At 42.2% G+C, this 23,386-nt stretch overlaps 1 protein-coding gene across 1 annotated transcript in view; it reads right to left on the bottom strand.

Moving 5' to 3' along the window:
• GALK2 (galactokinase 2) overlaps positions 1–23,386 on the bottom strand; it is a 286,795-nt gene that overhangs the window by 216,558 nt on the left and 46,851 nt on the right. The window contains exon 4 of the mRNA XM_040414020.1: positions 7,379–7,469. Within this exon, the coding sequence (XP_040269954.1) occupies positions 7,379–7,469 (91 nt within the window). The remainder of the gene's footprint in view (positions 1–7,378; positions 7,470–23,386) is intronic.

Here is a 23,386-nt window from a genome sequence, read left to right as displayed (position 1 = left end):
CCCTTGATACTAATATCGGCGATGAGACAAGGGTCAGGTGGGGACACTTCCCCATGCCCAGGCACGGACCACTGTTCAAGTTGTGCCTCATTTTTTTCTGTAAGGAGCTCTGGGATTTTCATTTTAAGCTCCCATCGTTCCTGCCACTACTAGAAAGTAGTGTTTGTTTCTCCAACTTACAAACTGCGGAGATTCTGCTGTGGTCCTACTGGACATTTTTTCTTTTGTCCTTATATAAGTACTTGTCTTCACTTAGAAGTCCCCTGAGGAGTCCCTTCAATAAGATGAAACATGGCATGTAGGGAATTAAGTGAGGGACAATTTTAGGGAATAGGCCACAACCAGGGACAAGTTCCTGACGGGGTCGCCCCTATCAGGGCGAGTGCTCTGTATTAGCTAGCTAGGGACAACTAGCCCCCAACCCCTCTCTTCAGGCAGGGCTACAGCTATAGGGTTTGCTAGTTTTTGTCCCCATATTGCCATTTGCATCACGAGCTCCGGCTGCCTCAACTTCTCCATCATCAAACTGAGGGACAGGCACCTGGTGAAAAGACTACAATCCATACACCTGGACTGGGTAAGATCTTTCCAATTATTATCCAGGTATCTGTTTCATCCGTGTGCATAAGAAGACCATCTTGCATATTTTAGAGTATTTTCGAATTTTTTGCATTATTTGAGCATGTTTTGTTTGTTCTTTTTTTACTTTTATTCGTAATAAGTAAAAGTTACGTTTTAATGTAATTATCTCCAAGTCTTTTTGAGGTATTGTGGTATGTGTGTAGTGTATATATGATGTATTTATGTATGTGTACCATGTATATGGTATATTTATGTGTGTTACATATATATGGTGTATATATATGTAGACATGTGTTAAGTAGGGAACTTGTTGCTAAAAATTTTAATGCCACCCCTGCGTCACAGCCTTACACGTTTCCTCCTACCCTGGTTTATCATGTGTAGTCCCTGGCACATTAATCACAGGAACACGAAAGTCCAACTACCGTTCAACTTGTAAAGAACATAAAACAGTTCAACAAAAAACTGAACACTTAAGGGGTCATTTACAATTATACGCCTATATTAGGCACATTTCAGGTTCAGATTGCGGTACAAAAGGTTATTTGCGCCACAATCTGCGAATTTTCCGGGCTCACTCCAGGTCTAAAAAAGTGGGCGTGGTATAGGCGGAGAAAGGGATGGGCTGGCCGGCCCCTCTCATTCATCATTTTCTATGCCTGTTTTAGGTGTAGAAAATGATCTGAATGTAGGCCAGCAAGGAAGGTAGCTTACATTTAGACCGGTGCTGGATAAGTCAAAGATATGTAGAGGCCGAATCCACTGTTAGCGCAGGGGCTTATTAAGATTAGTGTCTAAAACGCTGGTCTTAATAAATGACCCCCTTAGTCTTTAAGAAAGTATCTCTAGCCCTTATTGAGATCCCCCTGAGGACTTGGAAAATTACCAGACAATGGCCAAGGCTGTATTGGAAACAGGGGCCAACAAATCACAATAATTTTCTAGTAGGATACAGTTCCTGAACCCTGCATTGATCCCTCTCTTCCTTTGTAGGAACTGAGGACTCTCCTGCCCTCTGATCTCCTCCCAATGTAATCTTGTTGCCCCTAACTTGATGCACAGTAACTGCAACCGAGCTGAGGATATTTTTCATGCCTTGGTCACCCCTGTCCACAGGATATACCATAAATGTATGATAGATGCAGGTCCCATCTCTTGGACCTACACCTACGTTGAGAATGAGGGACACCAAACTGTTTTGCGACTGTACAGCATCGGCAGTTGTCTTTATTTACTTCTATAGGAGACCTGAAAATAGCTAAGAAAACTCGATAATCAAAAATCTTCCCCAGCAATATACAATGTCTGAGCCACAACATCTTGCTAGTTATCGTGAGATCTCATCACTGTGACTGAATGTTGCACAGTATTGTCCATAGGTCAACAGAATACTTGCCAGACATCATACAGTTTCCTCAGCAACTATATCGCTCCAAGTGCATTTGTGTCTTTCAACGCCTGAAGTAAAATTGGATGGGAGTCACTTTAATATATTAGTGCACATCAGTTACATATAAAGATATTTAAAGGGAGTCTGTGAGCATTTTTTTTTATTGTGCACAATGGCAGACAGTATTAGGTAGGGGCCGGGAACAGCAGTTAAAACATAAGGGGTTGGGTCAGCACAACCTGCTGCAGGTGCAGATCACTATGGCGAAATACATATACAAACGGAAAATGCAAATGTGATCGCACACTACATCCAGCACTCTGCCCTCCATGCTGGATGAGACATTGGTTTATATTTTGGCCAAAGCATAGTAAGCCACTCACCGCGTCAAGGCTGTCTCATGAGTGGTCCCTAACTCTTGTTCCTACCTGTTCATGGGCCATGACAGCCACATAAAATCCAGGGAATGCAGGTCAGCATGCAAGCCAAGTACACTTTGCCTGTAACCCCGTCCGGTGCCATTACAGCTTTCATCGGATCCAGGGATGCAAGTACCAACATGCATGCTGAACCTACCATATACTTCTCCTGGAGCCAGATGGCTAATGGTAGGTTCTATACAAGCAGACTCAGTTTTATACTGACTTTAAAACCAGCCTCAAGGACAGATTAACTGGTCAGGTGTGCAATGACTCCAAGGAGATCGCCACGCCTCCAATATATACTACAAAGAAAAAAATAAGGGGTTGGGTCAGCACAACCTGCTGCAGGTGCAGATCACTATGGCGAAATACATATACAAACGGAAAATGCAAATGTGATCGCACACTACATCCAGCACTCTGCCCTCCATGCTGGATGAGACATTGGTTTATATTTTGGCCAAAGCATAGTAAGCCACTCACCGCGTCAAGGCTGTCTCATGAGTGGTCCCTAACTCTTGTTCCTACCTGTTCATGGGCCATGACAGCCACATAAAATCCAGGGAATGCAGGTCAGCATGCAAGCCAAGTACACTTTGCCTGTAACCCCGTCCGGTGCCATTACAGCTTTCATCGGATCCAGGGATGCAAGTACCAACATGCATGCTGAACCTACCATATACTTCTCCTGGAGCCAGATGGCTAATGGTAGGTTCTATACAAGCAGACTCAGTTTTATACTGACTTTAAAACCAGCCTCAAGGACAGATTAACTGGTCAGGTGTGCAATGACTCCAAGGAGATCGCCACGCCTCCAATATATACTACAAAGAAAAAAATAAGGGGTTGGGTCAGCACAACCTGCCTGTAGGTGCAGATCGCTATGGCGAAATACATATACAATGCGGTGAGTGGCTTACTATGCTTTGGCCAAAATATAAACCAATGTCTCATCCAGCATGGAGGGCAGAGTGCTGGATGTAGTGTGCGATCACATTTGCATTTTCCGTTTGTATATGTATTTCGCCATAGTGATCTGCACCTGCAGCAGGTTGTGCTGACCCAACCCCTTATTTTTTTCTTTGTAGTATATATTGGAGGCGTGGCGATCTCCTTGGAGTCATTGCACACCTGACCAGTTAATCTGTCCTTGAGGCTGGTTTTAAAGTCAGTATAAAACTGAGTCTGCTTGTATAGAACCTACCATTAGCCATCTGGCTCCAGGAGAAGTATATGGTAGGTTCAGCATGCATGTTGGTACTTGCATCCCTGGATCCGATGAAAGCTGTAATGGCACCGGACGGGGTTACAGGCAAAGTGTACTTGGCTTGCATGCTGACCTGCATTCCCTGGATTTTATGTGGCTGTCATGGCCCATGAACAGGTAGGAACAAGAGTTAGGGACCACTCATGAGACAGCCTTGACGCGGTGAGTGGCTTACTATGCTTTGGCCAAAATATAAACCAATGTCTCATCCAGCATGGAGGGCAGAGTGCTGGATGTAGTGTGCGATCACATTTGCATTTTCCATTAGCAGTTAAAACATACCTTTTGTGGAGCTTTGATCAGAAGTAACGCAAATATGAACCTTTCTTCTGCCAGACTCTGCTTCTGCAGGTGCCCAGGGGTAGAGCTTCACTATGAAGTGCTCTCTGCATTGAGCTGCTTCATAGCCCCTCCACCATGGCTGACAGTGGTAGCATTCAACCAAAAGACCACTACAGCGGTCAGAGAATAGGGGCAGGCCTGGGAAACAGCTCCATGTAGACAGCACCTCATGGGCACCTGCAGAAGCAGAACCTGGCAGAATAAAACGTTCATATAAAAACTGTACAAAATACATGTTTGTTCTACTCTCCCAGCCCCTACCCAGTGCTGTTAGCAGTTTTGCATGATCAAAACTGCTGACAGACTCCCTGTAAATACCGTAATGGAGAAAAGAAGAAAATGCAGGACTTTTTTGGCCCTGTATCAGGAACATGAAGCCGTGGGATTTTGTTGTATTCTTATTTATTAATTAAAAGAATCTAAAACAACGCCTTTCGAATACAAATCGCCTTCTTCATCAGGTAAGTGATCCATAATAGCATGTTCATAGTCATTTAAAAATCCAGTTTGGCACACAGGCCCTGGGAACAGGAAATAGGGGGATTTTTAAATCACAGGCTACCATGTATTATTTCCGTGATGAAGAAATGCCTTGTTTTAGATTATTTTAATTATTAAACAAAGATACAACAAAATTCCACAGCTTCTTCCTGATACAGCCCTGAAAAAGTCCTGCATTTTCTTCTTCTCTCCTGTCACTGAATATTCCGGACGCAAGTAACTCAGTTACCGTCTTTTGTTTTTTATAAATACTGTAATAATATATTTTTATAGCAGATTCTTGTTCTTTAAAGGGAACCTGTCACCGGGATTTTGTGTATAGAGCTGAGGACACGGGCTGCTAGATGGCCGCTAGCACATCTGCAATACCCAGTCCCCATAGCTCTGTGTGCTTTTATTGTGTAAAAAAAATTTGATACATATGCAAATTAATCTGAGATGAGTCCTGTACGTGACTTATCTCACATACAGGATTCATCTCAGGTTAATTTGCATATGTATAAAATCGGGTTTTTTTACACAATAAAAGCACACAGAGCTATGGGGACTGGGTATTGCGGATGTGCTAGCCGCCATCTAGCAACCCATGTCATCAGCTCTATACCCAAAATCCCGGTGACAGGTTCCCTTTAAGGCTACTTTCACACTAGCGTTTTTGCTGGATCCATCATGGATCAGCAAAAACGATTCCACTCTAATAATACAACCGTCTACATCCATTATGAACAGATCCGGTTGTATTATCTTGAACATAGCCAAGACAGATCAGTCATGAACTCAATTGAAAGTCAATGGGGTACGGACCCCGCACCACATCGCGGACAAAAAAATGCTGCTTGCTGCATTTTGGTGCATTCCGTTTCATTCAGTTCAGTTTTGTCCCCATTGACAGTGAATGGGGACCAAACGGAAGCGTTTTCCCCCACTATTGAGATCCTGTGATGGTACTCAGATTAGCGATTTTTCCAGTCTTTCGTTTTATAACCACATGCAACTCACGTTGTGGTGGGGGTATTTATCACTCCTCGCACTGTAGAATTCTGAACTCAAAAAGTAGCAAAATTAGGCTTTGAGACTTTTTGGGATTATTGTTGCAGAAATGTGGTGACATTTTGCAATTTTATACCACTTATACCATGGAGACTAGACATGGTTAGCCTGCTGAGCTTATTGAAGCCATATTTAACAATATCAAAAATGGTCGCGATCTTACTCTGGTAAATGGGTGTAGAAAGTGGAGCAACATCTTAATAGAGAAGTGTTATACTTAAAGATGCATCAAATTTAGCAAAGATGGTATGAGATTTGATAAATTTGACGCAAATTACAGCAACAAAAACTCCTGCAAAGCTGACTGTAAAACTTCCCCTCATGATAAAGCTCTCCCAGTATATTACGGTAATTCTTGAGCATGTGATAGCACGGTGCCAATGTAAAATTACTAAAAATTGTAATGTTCCGAAACCAAACATTTTTTTATAAAGCTCTAACAACCCCTTTAAGCATTTAGGGGGTCATTTCCTATTAGAAATTCGCCTACTGTATATTTCTGGTGCAGATTTCGGCACACCCCGCTTATGCCACGCCACTTTTCCCTGCTCACGCCAGGTCTAAAAAAGGGGGTGTGGTGTGTTTTAGGCGTAGAAAATGGTCTAAATTTAAGCCAGCAAGGAGGCTGGCTTACATTTAGATCGGCGGGGGCCTTACATACAGGCCGAAGCCTCTACACAACTTTTGGCAGATCCACAGCAAGCTAAAGGGATCTATAAAGATGGTCTTAATAAACAACCTCCTTAGAGTACTAAACTATAAATATAGGTACTCACATAGAATATATAATTCATTTAGCGGTCCACCCCTTTGATTATTCTGAACAAGGTGCTCTGTCTATATTACTCACCCTATCAAAGATTAGTTTCTTTGATATATAGATGTAGACAGGCACTCTTCATCTGGAACCACCCAGACATCTCATCTTCTAAAAAGGCATTTATTGTTACACATGAACCAATTCACATAAACATAAAACCAAATGAAAATTTGTTTTTATTTCTATTTGGTTTTAATTTCATTTGGTTTTATGTTTATGTGAATTGGTTCATGTGTAACGATAAATGCCTTTTCAGAAGATGAGATCTCTGGGTGGTTCCAGATGAAGAGTGCCTGTCTACATCTATATATAATAGATGCTCGCATGTTGCAGTCAGACAGATTACCGAACATAGGTTTTCTTCTATACAATATGTGGAAATATCTCTTCAAAGTAAACTATTCATGTAACGGCTAATCAATCATATATTGTCGGAAAACCAGGCATGATATACAGAACTCATACTGTATCACTGTGATAGATTTAGGCTGTTGCACTTTATCTATCCTCAAGTTTGGGAGATGTCATCTTCAATCAGAGGAATGTTACAGGACTTTTGACCTCCTTTTGCAATAACAAGCATAGAATTTAAGGTCCAGATTCACATGAACCCAAGTTCTAAATTACCTCTCTGTTTTGCAGTTATTTAATCAGAGTATTTTCCTATTAGGCATGATGTCATTTGTATTGTTGAATCATGGGATGCTGGCTGACAATTACTTTTAATGAGTTTACCCATGCACATGTCACAGATGGGCTTGCAGAAGGTCTGCTCATTATTAAAGCAGGATGCTTCCACAGAACCAAGTTTACTAAAACGTCATTAACTCTTTCCATATCCACAACCGTTACTGGGGCACATACTGTATGTATGGCTAGCTATTCATATGGTCCCCAATGAAGATACTTCTGTAATAGTACACATTGCTAATTAGAAGATGGGCTGTAGACCTCTTAATACTAGTGGTTACAATCTACACTGCAGCATTCATAATGTTATTTACCTGGATTCCTTTCAGTCCACACAGAAAGTAACTGTGCCACAAAGGCTTTGTCTTATTAATCTGAATGTCCTTAAGACCCAAAGAAAAGTCCCTAGAAAGAAAAGAAATAGTTAAAATAAAGGAAATGGATCATAGCGCAGCTCTTTGCTGCCACCTGCTGGCTCAATAAGGGCATAACAGTCAGAAATATGCATTTGTTACATTAGTAAATTAGAAGTACATACTCTCCAACTTTCTGGCCCCCCAAAAAGTATTTTTTAAGATAAAAAAAATATATATATATAAAAACGAGTTTCTGGAAAAAATACAATTTATTACATATATTGTTACTTACACAAACTATATGGAGGCTTGGTTTAGTAGCTTTGGGGAGACATAAAAACCATACATTGTCTGATAATGCCACACACACGCACCTTGTATACTGTGCATGCTAGTTTTCAGAACATATGATAAGTGCATTAGGGTTATTAAAGGCCCCTTTACATGAGTAGATTTACATCCTTTGACGGTTTATTTTACATTGACTATCCACATAAAAAAGTATCTTGAAATTGCCAATTTTCACACCGGCCATTGCAGCTGTCATATCATGTTTTCAATAATATCTATAGTAGCACTGGCACTCGTTCCCGCCTCACACTGCAATTCACTATATGTTGCTGCTGTATCGCAGCAGTACCGCACTACCTGCTGCACTCAAAGACACACTAGATAAACCGAACGTGTGATACCACGTATACACTGCCCCCACTAATAATAGTAATGCCACTAAATCACTTCATCAGATGGTTCTTTATCTTGGATTATCTTCTAATCCACAGCGTTTTACATTGACTATCCACATCAAACAATATCTTGAAATTCCCAATTTTCACACCGGCCATTACAGCAGACACATCATGTTTTCACACGCTCACTTGTCAGCTATGCTGTATAGATTGGAACAAAGCAAGCAGAGTCCTCTCAGCATTATTATCGATTGCAAGATAACTGCAGTTTTCTTGTATGCCTAGATGAGGTAGGATAGTAACATTATACACACATATATGGCTCTGTATACATCTCTCCTGTTACAGGTTGTACGTCCTGTCGAGTGTAATAATTTATTAAATTTCTCATTATCAGTTGACTTCTATTCATTTCAGCTGCCATAAAGCACACACATCCTGCCGCACTGTGCAGACAAAACTGGAAAGAAGTGGATATCCCCAATATGGCAGCTCACAGGAAAGTTTCTAATAGAGTTAGGAAATGAGGTAATGGTAAAAGAGAGTCACTATATTAATAGCCCTGCCCATAAATAGTATGAGGAATGGGAACAAGCTCAAAAAATATAAGGACCTTCTTCATAACAAGGCTCAACATAGGGTCTTTTTTCTGGGCAGGAATATTTTGAAGAAGAAACTACTAACGATAGACTTTTGAGTGTCTATATCAGTAGCCCAAAAAATTGAATGCTGTATCAAAAGTGATGGCCAGATTAGCAATAACACACAGTAGAGTCTATTAAAGGGGAATTCTATACATATTATGCACATTTGTGTAGAATCTCCAAAAAGTTTTGTCAAAGATTATTTTAGCAGTAATTTCAGGAGGCACAAAGAAAGGTGCTTAATGGTCCTATCAACGTTTCTGAGGTATGTCCAAGGCTCAAGGAAATAGCAGACAACTCCTCACAGGGTTATGATGGCTTTCCATATAAAATATACAGAGAATACAGTTCTATTCTCCTGCCTAGATTAGTGGAGGTATATAATAAGAGCCTTGTGTCAGGATTTTTACCACCTTCAATGGAGGAAACAATTGTTATACTGATTTTCAAGAAGGCTAAACTGAGAGAAGAAAAGGACGCTTATTGTCCAATATCTTTGCTGAATACAGATGTTAAAATATTTTCTAGGGTATTGGTGTGTAGACTTACATCTGAGAGTATTAGGAGGCTTTTTCTAATATGCAAATAGGCCATCCTGTCATTGAATGTCACACAGGCTATTGACAGGGTGGACTGGACCTTCCTCTGACATATTTTGCATTGTTTTTGATTCGATAATAACTTCATAAAATATGTTCAGTTGTTGTATAGACAATCTAGTGCTAGGCTTCAGATAAATAGATAGATTACAAATTGTGTCTTCTTATCCTGAGAAAATAAGCAGGGATGTCCCTTGTCTCCCCTGTTGTTTGCCCTATTTATTAGGATTAAGCTTACACGAGATCCCAATATTAGGGGTTTGGTTGTCAAGGCTTAGACGATAAGATTTCTCTTTTTGCGGATAACATCCTTTTTTTAGACTCTAAGGCTGGAATCCCATCTGTGTTGTGTGCCATTCTGATCCAGTCACTGTATCTGGCATATACCCGCCATACAGGGAATGGTAAACCGGCGGTGCGCGGTGGTATCTGGCTATGCTGGCAGTCTGTTCCTCTGCTGGATGCAAACGTGGCCTAATAGTTCAATATCCAAGCTTGTGCAGACAGTAGAGGAGTATGGTTTTTCTCAAGATTATGCATAAATTGGGAAAAACAAAGTTACTTCCATTGGATGTTCTTGCACAGGACTGATTTGGAATATCTGGGGATTTATGTTACTAAAAGTCTGAAGGAACATCCTTCCCATAATATTTTTCTTCTTGTTCATAAAATAAGATGAAAGTTAGTATCTGGTTGAAACATTCCCTCTCTAAAGATCAAAGAATCTCTTTGGTGAAGATGGTAATCCTCCCGCCGTTGATCTATTATCTTAATGCTAGTCTAATATGGTTTGATGGTCGTGTATTTAAAGGGGTATGCTGGTTACCATAAATATAACTTTTAGACTAATTCATCATCAATAATTACCTAATATAATGTAAATGTTACATATTTACCGTTCAGAAGTTATAAAAGTAGTTTTCTTCCTCTGCTACCCCCTGTGGTTCCTCATAAATTACCATGGCATTGACCTGAAGTTCTGAGCCTTTGTTAGGTCGAGCATGCTCAGTGTGCTGCTATCAATTCTCTAGCTAAATGTCTTGTGAAACAAAGGGCGTGTTAGTGTGCTGCTGAGGGGGCGTGACCGGACTGTATATCAGGCAGCCAATCAATAAACATCAACTCACAGTAGGAAAGCTAGGGATTGTGGGGATTGTAGTTTTGTGAGGGAAGATCAGGCGCCATGATACTGTCAGTGTGCTGCAGGCTCACACAGGAGCTAGACAAATGAATTGCAAGGAAAATTGAAACTCTGGTTATATGTATAGGTGTGGGGTCTGGTTTGGTCACAGCCTGCAGCCTTAATGCAGTTTAAAAAAAATTAGGTTACTTTACTGGAATACCCTTTTAAGACTATAGACTCTATTATTAATGACTTGATATGGGGTAGGAGGAGAGTTCCATTAATCTGTTCCGGACACATGACGTACCGGCACGGCATGTTGTCCCGGTACTTAAGGACACCTGACGTACCGGTACGTCATGTATAGTTCCGATCACCGCTGCCCCGCGAGCGGTGATCGGAACCCGGTGCCTGCTCAAATCATTGAGCAGGCACCTTGGCTAAATGCACCGGGGGGTCCTGTGACCCCCCCATGTCGGCGATCGCAGCAAACCGCAGGTCAATTCAGACCTGCGGTTTGCTGCGTTTCCAGGATATTCGGGTCTCTGGGGACCCGATAACCCGGAACAGGATGGTGATCGGTGGGGTGATAATACACCACCAATCACCATCCTGCGATCCTGAGAGGTGATGGTGACATCACCTCTCAGGATCGCTCTCATTGGTCGGCTGCAGGGGCGGGAGGTTCAAATTACTTTTGTTCCGGGGAGCCGAAGGGCACATCGTCGGATCGCCAGCTGCACGGATCTCCAGCCAGCACCCCAATCTGTGCCCCAGCACCCCCATCTGTGCCCCAGCACCCAGGTAATTAGGGAAAGGCTAGGGACATTTTAGATTAGGCAGGGATATTTTAGGGAAAGTTAGTGAGAAGAAAAAAAATAAAAAAAATTGTTGATTGTATCACCCTAAAGCGGGTGTCTGGGGTCCACAGCACAGCTGTGTGACCTTAGACCCCCCAGGGTGCTGCAGCTTGCCCCCCTTCCCCCCACAACTTTTTTGGGGCGCAAGCAGTTTTATTTTATTTTTTGTGCGTACGCTGACTGTGGCCGGCACTCTTAGCGTCTGGCCACTGTTAGCGCATCGCACACCCCACCACTGATCAACTTCGGACGGTTGATCAGCGATTTAGAATTTTTTAGGCCTTTTTTTTATTTCGTCTTTTTTTTTATTTTGTCTGTTAGGTTTAGGGTGAGTTCGCGAACACCCGGCCCCCACACACGCACACACACACTCCCCTATGGCCCGCCGGATGTTCTCGGCCGAGGAGTCATACGCCCAGCTTGCCTCCGAGTCCGAGAGTCCCAGTGAGGACGAGGATGACCCCACTTTCCTTTTGTCATAAGCGTCCTCCTCATCATCTAGCGATGATGATGAGCCCCCAAGGCGGCGGAGACGCCGCCAGGCGGAGCAAGGGGACCGCCATGCTAGGGACCCTGTGGCCCATCCTAGTACGAGCAGTTCTGGGGCTCGTACTAGTTTTCCGGACACCGGTAAAACCCACGGAGCCCCCTGCCGGTGAACTTGTCTGGTATACCCCAGAGCATTATGAGCCCGTGATTCCTGATTTTGTAGGCCAACCAGGAATCCAGATTTCCACAGTGGGCTTCACTGAATACAACTATTTTAGTCTTTTTTTCAGTGACCACTTTGTAAATCTGATGGTGGAGCAGACCAGAACCTGTACGCCCAACAGTTCGTTGCTCAACACCCGGGCTACTTTTTGGCTAGGCCCGGTGGCTGGACCCCGGTCAGTGCAGCCGAGATGAGGACATTTTGGGGCCTCGTGCTGCACATGGGCCTAGTCAAGAAACCTAGTGTCAGGCATTACTGGAGTGGGGACGTCCTCTACCAGACCCCACTTTACAGTACGGCCATGACACGCACCCGGTTTGAGGCTATGCGTAAATGCCTGCATTATTCAGATAATGCAGCATGTCCTTCCCAAGGTGATCCTGCCTATGACCGCCTGTACAAAATCAGGCCGGTCATCTTTCACTTTGGGGCCAAATTTGTACAGGCCTACCTGGAAGGGAGGTCGCGGTTGATGAGTCTCTCATTGCTTTCAAGGGAAGACTCCTTTTCCGCCAGTATGTTCCCTCTAAGCGGGCGAGGTATGGCGTGAAGCTGTACAAACTTTGTGAGAGTACCTCACAAAGTTTCGAGAGTATGAGTTTCGTGTGTACGACGGGCGAGATTCCTGTATTCAACCCCCAGAATGTCCCCCCACTCTGGGTGTTAGCGGGAAACTTGTGTGGGACCTTATGCACCCACTGCTAGGATAAGGGTTACCACCTGTACGTGGATAACTTTTATACTAGTATCCCCTTGTTCCAGTCCCTCCCCGCCAGATCCATGTCCGCTTGTGGGACCGTGCGGAAAAATCAACACGGCCTCCCTACCCACCCCCTCCAGGTACCTATCCCCAGGGGTGAGACCCGTGCCCTTACCAGTGGAAACCTGTTGCTGGTCAGATATAAGGTCAAGAGGGAGGTCCTTGTACTGTCCACAATTCATGGTAACGGCATCACCCCTGTCCCTGTGTGAGGTACCGTGGCAACGGTCCTCAAGCCAGATTGTATCGTCGACTACAAATCGGTATATGGGAGGAGTTGATCTATCTGATCAAGTCCTCAAGCCATATAACGCCATGCGCAAAACCCGGGCATGGTACGAAAAAGTTGGGGTCTACTTGGTGCAGGTTGCCTTGTACAACTCTTTTGTGCTGTCCCGGAGCGCTGGCAACACAGGGACATTCCTTTAGGTCCTTCAGGACTGCCTCCCAGAACTGATCTTTTCTGACCGGGAAAGAGCAGGCCGGAGTACCTCGGGAACTGGAGGCGCCCGGATCGTCCCTGGCCAACACTTTCCAGGTGTGGTCCCCCATACTGGAAAGAAGGGACGGACCCGAAAAAGGTGCAGAGTGTGTCACAGGAGGGGGATACAGAAGGACACCACTACTCAGTGTGACACGTGCCCCGATCATCCGGGCCTCTGCATTATTGGTTGCTTCAGGGAGTACCACACTTCCATGGAGTACTAAATTTATATCCCAATTTAGCCACTGACAATCGGATAAAAAACTGGTTCTCAGACTTGAGAGACTAAAACCAAAAAAATGTTTAAAAAAATATTATTTAGTAAAACTAAAATAAATAAAAAAAGTAGACATATTAGGTATCGCCGCGTCCGTAAGAATCTGCTCTATAAAAATACCCCCCCCCCAACCCCTCAGATGAACACGGTCAAAAAAATAAAATAAAAACGGTGCAAAAAAAAAGTTTTTTTTTGTCACCTTACATCTCAAAAATTGTAATAGCAAGCGATCAAAAAGTCATATGCCCCCCAAAATAGTGTCAATAAAACCGTTCTCTCATCCCACAAAAAAATGAGACCCTACCTAAGATAATATGCTAAAAACAAAAAAAAATAATGACTCTTAGACTATGGAGATACTAAAATGTTTTTTTTTTTTGTATATAAAAAGATAATATACGGTAGTGTAAAACATAAATAAATAAAAACTAGACATATTAGATATCGCCGCGTCCGTAAGAATCTGCTATATAAAAATACCCCATGACCTAACCCCTCAGATGAACACGGTCAAAAAAAAAAACGGTGCCAAAAAAGCAATTTTTTTGGCATATTTTCCATCTTAATCAGTTTTTTTCTTTTTTCCAGTAACAAAGCAAGGGTTAACAGCCAAACAAAACTTTATATTTATTACCCTCATACTGCAGTTTACAGAAACACCCCATATGTAAACTGCTGTATGACCAAACGGCAGGGCGCAGAAGGAAAGGAACGCCGTATGGTTTCTGGAAGGCAGATTTTGATGGCCTTTTTTTTGGCACCATGTCCCATCTGAAGCCCCCCTGATGAACCCCTAGAGTAAAAACTCCATAAAAGCGACCCCATCTAAGAAACTACACCCCTCAAGGTATTTAAAACTGATTTTACAAACGTCGTTAACCCTTTAGGTGTTCCACAAGAGTTATTGGCAAATTTCAGAATTTCTATTTCTGGTAACCTTGCCTCACAAAAATATAATATAGAGCAACCAAAAATCATATGTACCCTAAAAATAGTCCCAACAAAACTGCCACCTTATCCCGTAGTTTCCAAATGGGGTCACTTTTATGGAGTTTCTACTCTAGGGGTGCATTAAAATTAAATTTGAGAATTAAAAATTTTTGGCAAATTTTCCATCTCCATTTGGCAATAACTGTTGTGCAACACCTAAAGGGTTAACAAAGTTTGTAAAATCAGTTTTGAATACCTTGAGGGGTGTAGTTTCTTAGATAGGGTCACTTTTATGGAGTTTCTATTCTAGGGGTGCATCAGGGGGTCTTCAAATGGGACATGGTGTAAATAAACGAGTCCAGCAAAATCTGCCTTCCAAAAACCATACGGCGCACCTTTCCGTCTACGCCCTACTGTGTGGCCGTACAGTCGTTTACGGCCACATATGTGGTGTTTCTGCAAACTACAGAATTGGGGCAATGAATATAGCTTTTTGTTTAGCTGTTAACCCTTGCTTTGTTACTGGAAACAATTGATTAAAATTGAAAATTTGCCAAAAACAAAATCGAAATTCTGAAATTTTATCTCCATTTTCCATTAACTCTTGTGGAACACCTAAAGGGTTAATGACATTTGTAAAATCAGTTTTGAATACCTTGAGGGGTCTAGTTTTTAGAATGGGGTCATTTTTGGGCGGATTCCATTATGTAACCCCCACAAAGTGACTTCAGACCTGAACTGGTCCCTAAAAATTGGGTTTTTGAAAAATTTCAAGATTTGCTTCTAAACTTCTAAGCCTTGTAACGTCCCCAAAAACTAAAATGTCATTCCCAAAATGATCCAAACATAAGGTAGACATATGGGGAATGTAAAGTAATAACTATTTTTGGAGGTATTACTATGTATTATAGAAGTAGAGAAATTGAAACTTGTAAATTTGGTATTTTTTTATAAATAAAAATGAATTTTTTTTACTCCATTTTACTAGTGTCGTGAAGTACAATATGTGACGAAAAAACAATCTCAAAATGGCCTGGATAAGTAAAAGCGTTTTACAGTTATCACTACTTAAAGTGACACTGGTCAGATTTGCAAAAAATGGCCTGGTCCTTAACCACCTCAGCTCCCCTAGCTTAAACCCCGCTAATGACCAGACCACTTTTTACAATTCTGCCCTACACTACTTTCACGGTTTATTGCTCGGTCATACAACTTACCACCCAAATGAATTTTACCTTCTTTTCTTCTCACTAATAGAGCTTTCATTTGGTGGTATTTCATTGCTGTTGACATTTTAACATTTTTTGATATTAATCAAAATTGACCGAAATTTTGGCCAAAAAATGAAATTTTTCAATTTCTGTTGTAAAATTTTTCAAATAAAACTACATTTCTATATAAATTTTTCTCTAAATTTATTGTTCTACATGTCTTTGATTAAAAAAAAATGCAATAAGTGTATATTTATTGGTTTGGGTAAAAGTTATAGCGTTTACAAACTATGGTGCAAAAATGTGAATTTACGCACTTTGACTTTCTGAGCACTTGTCATGTTTCCTGAGGTTCTACAATGCCCAGACAGTAAGAACACCCCACAAATGACCCCATTTTGGAAAGTAGACACCCTAAGGTATTCGCTGATGGGCATAGTGAGTTCATGGTAGTTAGCGGAAAATGATTATTTTTTTTTTTTTTTTTTCTTACAAAGTCTCATATTCCACTAACTTGTGACAAAAAATACAATTTTACATGAACTCACCATACCCCTCATGGAATACCTTGGGGTGTCTTTTTTCTAAAATTGGGTCACTTGTGGGGTATTTATAGTGCCCTTGCATTTTAGGGGCCCTAAAGTGTGAGAAGTAGTTTGGAATCTAAATGCGTAAAAATGCCCTGTGAAATCCTAAAAGTACTCATTGGAATTTGGGCCCCTTTGCGCACCTAGGCTGCAAAAAAGTGTCACACATGTGGTATCACCGTACTCAGGAGAAGTAGGGCAATGTGTTTTGGGGTGTATTTTTACATATACCCATGCTGGGTGAGATAAATATCTCTGTAAAAGACAACTTTTCCCATTTTTTTTATACAAAGTTGTCATTTTACAGAGATATTTCTCTCACCCAGCATGGGTATATGTAAAAATACACCCCAAAACACATTGCCCTACTTCTCCTGAGTACGGCGATACCACATGTGTGACACTTTTTTGCAGCCTAGGTGCGCAAAGGGGCCCAAATTCCAATGAGTACCTTTAGGCTTTACAGGGTTGCTTACAATTTAGCCCCGGCCAAAATGCCAGAACAGTAAACACACCCCACAACTGCCCTACTTCTCCTGAGTACGGCGATACCACATATGTGACAGTTTTTTGCAGCCTAGGTGCGCAAAGGGGCCCAAATTCCAATGAGTACTTTTAGGATTTCATAGAGCATTTTTTACGCATTTGGATTCCAAACTACTTCTCACGCTTTAGGGCCCCTAAAATACCAGGGCAGTATAAATACCCCACAAGTGACCCCATTTTGGAAAGAAGACACCCCAAGGTATTCCGTGAGGGGCATGGCGAGTTCCTAGAATATATTTTTTTTGGCACAAGTTAGCGGAAAATGATTTATTTTATTTTTTTCTTCTCTTACAAAGTCTCATATTCCACTAACTTGTGACAAAAAATAAAATTTTACATGAACTCGCCATGCCCCTCACGAAATACTTTGGGGTGTCTTCTTTCCAAAATGGGTCACATGTGGGGTCTTTATACTGCCCTGGCATTTTAGGGGCCCTAAAGCGTCAGAAGAAGTCTGGAATATATATGTCTAAAAATATTTACGCATTTGGATTCTGTGAGGGGTATGGTGAGTTCATGTGAGATTTTATTTTTTGTCACAAGTTAGTGGAATATGAGACTTTGTAATAAAAAACAAAAACAAAAAAAAAATATCAATTTCCGCTAACTTGTGCCAAAAAAAAAAATCTTCTATGAACTCACCATGCCCCTCAAAAGTGATCTTTATAGCGCCGCAGCGATTTTACGGTGTTTTTGCAGTGATCAGAAAAAGTAAAATTTCTGTCACTGCGGTGGGACGGACTGAACGCAAGTGTGCGCATAAGATCAGGCCTTATCGGGCGAACACTGCGTTTTTTGTAGAGCCTATTGCGGACAAGAAAAGGCATTAGAGCAATTGCGGACAAGAAAAGGCATTTTCTATATAGTTCTGACAATGTGCGGATCCGCAAAATGCGGAAAGCACATTGCCGGTGTCCGTGTTTTGCGGATCCGCGGTGTCTGTGTTTTACGGATCCGCAAAACACATACGGACGTCTGAATGGAGCCTTACAGGGGGGTGATCAATGACAGGGGGGTGATCAGGGAGTCTATATGGGGTGATCAGGGGTTAATAAGTGACAGGGGGGGTGTAGTGTAGTGTGGTGATTGGTGCTACTTACAGAGCTGCCTGTGTCCTCTGGTGGTCGATCCAAGCAAAAGGGACCACCAGAGGACCAGGTAGCAGGTATATCAGACGCTGTTAACAAAACAGCGTCTGATATACCTTTCAGGGGTTAAAAAAATCGCATCTGGCAGGCTGTAGATCAGCTCGTTTACCTTCCGATCCTGTGAACGCGCTCCTGTGTGCGCGCGTTTACAGAATATCTCTTGTCTCGCGAGATGACGCGCTGATGCGTCTAGGAGGAACAAACCGACCGCCCGCAGGACGCATTCCTGCGTTAGGTGGTCAGGAGGAGGTTAAGGTGAAATATGGCTGTGTCGTTAAGGAGTTAAAACAGTTAATCCTTAAAGGGAATCTGTCAGGTCAGAAACACCCCCCAAACTAGAGTAAAAGGTGAACAGTGTAAGTGATGCAGACCCCGGTTATGTAATTTTTATCTTTATAATCGCTTGCACTCCGATGCTGTGCCTCGACAAAATGGCGCACTGCATCGGAGTGCTAGAAATCAACTCACAGCCAGACTCTCACATGCCTCCATAGAGGTATCACCAATGCACTGTGAGGTAGAATAAAGCTGTGAGCCGCACCCACAACAGACCATGTGACACAGAAGCTACCAGGTGCAAAAAAACGTTACCAACAAAATAAAGTGGCACATTCCATACACATAAGGACAAAAACTAAATGGGTGAAAGTCACGTTTGGAGTCACGTTTTTTTTTTTTGCCTTCCTCTGTATCAACTTGCAGGATAACAGGCCGAACTGGACGGACAGATGTCTTTTTTCGGCCTTATGTACTATGTTACTAGAATTATCACATAGGAAATGCAAGCAGTTACAAAACAGACAAGTCGCGGTCTTTTTTAATGAACTAGCATTACATACATGAGGCATTCCCTTTAACGTGTCTGCTGAATTCCTTGTACTTTATATCATTTTTCCCACCAACCCAAAGAGACTGAATTTGCATCCTAATTCGTTAAGAAAAAAAAACATCTTAACGTCTAACATAATCAGCGCAGTATGACATTGCTGTTAATGTTGGATTTTAGAACGTCTGGAAATCTGGATTAAGTTAGTTAAGCGTTCCACTTATCTCATCCTATTGAATCAATAAACCCCCTCTATCAAGAGATATTCAGAGAAAAGCAAAAGACTAAATTGGAACATTACTGGAATTTCTGCACTCTGTGGATTAAGATAATCTTGGCAATAAACTAGCTCATTCTCCATATGCCTGAGGTTAGCCCTGGGGCAAATGAATACACACTAGCTGCGGTCTGTAAAATGCTAAAAATAATGTAATAAGACAACTATTATCAACATAAAGGAAAAACACAACACATGGGATACATGGCAATCATTTAATCATTCGTAATTTCACCTCAAATTGGAACATATGATTGCTAAGCTTTATAAGAGGATGTGTCTAAAAACAGGAATTCAGAAGTGCACAGAGGTCTTAAAGGGGTATTCCAGGTATGTTTTTTATTAAGTTAGTTATAGTAGGGCTGGGGGGTATGGATTAAAAATAAAACCTAGATTTTTTTTTACAATTTAAAAGGATTGTCTAGTTTAAAAAAACAAAAAACATTCCATTACCTTATTGCAGTTTTTTTTTATGTTTTTCATTGAATGGTTTTAATAAATAACTTTGTATGGAAATGTTTTTTTTACCTTTTTTGATAAAGGTTACTAACCTTTAATTATTATTATTTTTAAGTCCCATTTATGGTATGTCACAGTGTGATCATTTGATTGCTTTTATAATGCATTGGTACATCTTGCATACCAATGCATTTTAGGCCAAGACTATCAGGCTGTCTATTAGGCTGTACCTATGGCACAGCCTAAAATGAATAGAATTAGGCCCCTGGCTGCCATGGCAAAGCATCAACACCATGTGATTGTATTCACAAGGGGCAATGGAGACAGAGGAAGCTGTCTAGATGCTGCGGGCGCTATTGACATGTGGCTTCTCTGTTAAATGGACATTATCAGAGTTTCCTCTGATCCTGGCCTTTACAGTGGGAGTCCAACTTTTGATTAATCGCTCACCTTAGACTGCACTAGACTATATGGCTTGGCATCATCCGCAAAAATACTATACAAACGGTGCTGCTAAAACTCATCCTCACCATCATTATTATGGTAAAAAATATCGGACCCAGTTCTGTACCTTGGGGCACAACACATATAACCAGGGACCAATCATTGATCACAACTCTCTGGACATGGTCCTTTAGCTAGTTTTCAGTCCAATTACAAGCATTGGTTCATCTACACCACAGATGCACCTACTTTCTAAGCCTATAGAGCTTATTTTACCTATTAGGCATCTATGTGGTACAGCGTTAAACGCAAAGTCCAAAAACACAAAGGGGCAAAATATCACAATGACTGTGGCTCTATAAAAAACAACTTCTCAGTCCAGGAGATGAAAGTGAAGAGGGTAGAAGATCCAGGATACTTCACAATGAGAATCTCTCTTAAGGCTCATGCACACAAAACATATTTCTGCTCTGCATCCACATTTTTTGAGGCTCGGATGCATTCACTTGAATGAGGCCGCAAAAGATGCAGACAGCACTCCATTTGCTGTTCCGTGGGGTCCGCAAAAAAATAGAACATGTCCTATTTTTGTCCTTATTACGGAATAACGCCAACTTTATCTTAAGGACACAGATGAGGAGGAATGCTGGTGCAAGGAAGCCATAGGAGGTCAGGGATGGCCAACCTGCGGCTCTCCAGCATTCCCAGACTGCCTACAGCTATCAGCCTACAGCAGGGCATGGTGGGAATCATAGTTGTACAACAGCTGGAGAGCCGCAGGTTGGCCATCCCTGCCCTAGGTCCTTGTTGCATGCTGGCACTATACAATATTATCACTTGAGCTAGCATGTGTCAGGTTACAGAGGAAGAACAGTGCTAGATTGGCATTTTTATTTTATTTTGGTGGACACTATGAATGTGGCACTGTTATTTGGGGCCAGATCAGTTTTCTTGAAGAATTTGTTGCATGCTGCAAAAGAGACCGATTTGCATAGTGTACAGATATTGATAAATCTGCCCTTTGATGTCTTCTCTGCATGCCACAGGAAATCGCTGTGAAGTCCCACATATAGCTCTGTTAAATAAAGGCACAGGCATGTCCTCACCATAAGAAAGGGTGCAGCTACACTATAAGATGTGCAAAAAAAGTGAAGTCAACAAAATGGATGTTAATGTTGTGGGTTTGGATAGGAGGGTTTAGTTTGGGGGGAAGGGGGGGGAGGGTAGGGAGGGTTTGAACACTAAGCTGGGACTGGTTAGGGTTATGATGCTTCGGCGATATTATGTGAGACACTGGGGCTGTCTATTCCGAGTGACTTCTCCTGCAGAGATCTATAGAATAAGGAAAAAACTATGAGGGTGGCCACATGGAATGCTAAACGCCTCCGATCCCCTGCTAAACGTATGGCGGTTTTACGCCATCTTAAAAAACTTAAGATTGACGTTGCATTTCTGCAGGAGACCCATTTGGAAGAGGCGGATTTTTGGAGGATGCAGAGATTATGGGTGGGACAGGTGATGGGATCGTCTTCAGTGGGTAAAAAGTCAGGAATCATTGTCTTGTTGCATAAACGTCTACAATATGATATTAAGTCCACATCAATGGACGAGCAAGGGAGATGGATGCGTGTGTGTATAGATTCTTCCGTAGGCCAGATAGTTATACACAATGTCTATGCCCCCAACACTTCCCAGGCAGACTTTTACAGGAGTTTAGAGAGGGATATTCTGAAAGAAGATTCACAAATGGTATTGGTGGCGGCAGATTTCAATAGGGTGCATAGTGAACAGGAAGATAGGAGACGCGGGGCACCAGGGACCATTACTCAACAGAGTCGAGCCCAGACTTTACTCCCTTTAATTCAGAACACGGGATTGTTTGATGCATGGTGGTACCACCACCCAGTGGACCGTGAGTTTACCCATTTCTCGCATGCCCAGGGGTCATGGTCTAGGATTGACTATTTTTTAACATCATCGAGATTGTTGTCCAGAGTCAAAATGGTGGAAATTTCTGATTTGTTAATCTCGGACGATGCCCCAGTGGTTATGGAGATCATGGATACTGTTCCCAGGGGACAGGATTTTACATGGAGAATGCCTCAGCACTTGTCCAAGGACAAGGAATTCATAGACAAGTTGAAAGGTTGGTGGTGGGAATACTCGCAAGATAATGCGGAACATGTGACCAATCAGGGTCTATTCTGGGATGCGGCCAAAGCAGTACTGAGAGGTCGTATAATGTCGCATACGATAGGGAAAAAAAAAAAGGAGGTGAGGAAAAAGTATGAGGAGGCTACTATGCGGGTACGGGAAGCATATACCAATTTTCTACAACACCCCACTGACTCCAATAAAACACTCTGGGTCACTGCTAAGCATAATTTCGATTACTGCCAGGAAAGGCAGGAAAAATGGTTCGGAGACTACCAAAGGGCAAAGTTTTTTCGTCTGGGCAATAAAGCAGGTCGCTTATTGGCCAATTTAACGTGCCCCTTTGTCAAACAGTCGACTTTGCACCCATTAAAAGATAAAGTCGGGAAGGTTGTGTACCCAGCCGAAGGATATAGTAGAAATACTGGGTGAATTTTTTCAGACGCTGTATTCTAATGACCCCTTTGATCCCCAGAAAGCAAGGGATCTTCTGGATAAGGTGGAAATGCCACAACTTTCGATAGATGTGTTAGAAACGCTGAACCGAGACGTAAGTGAGGAGGAGTTAGTGGTGACCATAAAAACCCTAGCGAACTGTAAAGTGTCGGGGCCCGACGGGTTCCCCGCGGAATTTTATAAAGCGATGTGCCAGGGATTGTCCCCGACTTTGACTAGGCTGTTTAATAACATCATGATTGGGGGGGGGGGGGGGGGCTTGCCAGACACAAGCAAGGTGGCCTATATTAAGATTCTTCCGAAACCGGGAAGGGATCTAACCCAGCCAGGTGCATATAGACCGATATCCTTAATTAATCAGGATATCAAGATTCTATCCAAAATTTTAGCTAATAGGTTGGCCAACTGTGTGCCTGAGCTAATAGGCCCGCACCAAGTGGGATTCATGAAGGGTAGGTCGGCGGTGACCAATATACGTAAGGTCCTAACAATCCTAAGCACTGACAGGGATAGTAAAAGCAAGCACAATCCAGCGTTACTAGCAATTGATGCCGAGAAGGCTTTCAATAACATCAGCTGGCAATGCTGGATAGAGTCAATATCAAGGGGCATTTTAGAAATTACTTAAAGGCGCTCTATGAAAATCCTCAGGCAAGAGTAAGTGTACCGGGCTTTTTATCTAAACCCATTATACTCAGCAAAGGCACGCGGCAGGGATGCCCCTTGTCTCCATTGCTCTTTAACCAGGCTATAGAACCCCTAGCGAGATGGTTGGTAAAA

Source organism: Bufo bufo, chromosome 1 (assembly GCF_905171765.1).
Source record: "Bufo bufo chromosome 1, aBufBuf1.1, whole genome shotgun sequence".
NCBI classification, from domain to species: Eukaryota; Metazoa; Chordata; class Amphibia; order Anura; family Bufonidae; genus Bufo; species Bufo bufo.
Note: the sequence above shows the minus strand (reverse complement) of the source record. Positions and strands in the feature narration are given on the sequence as shown.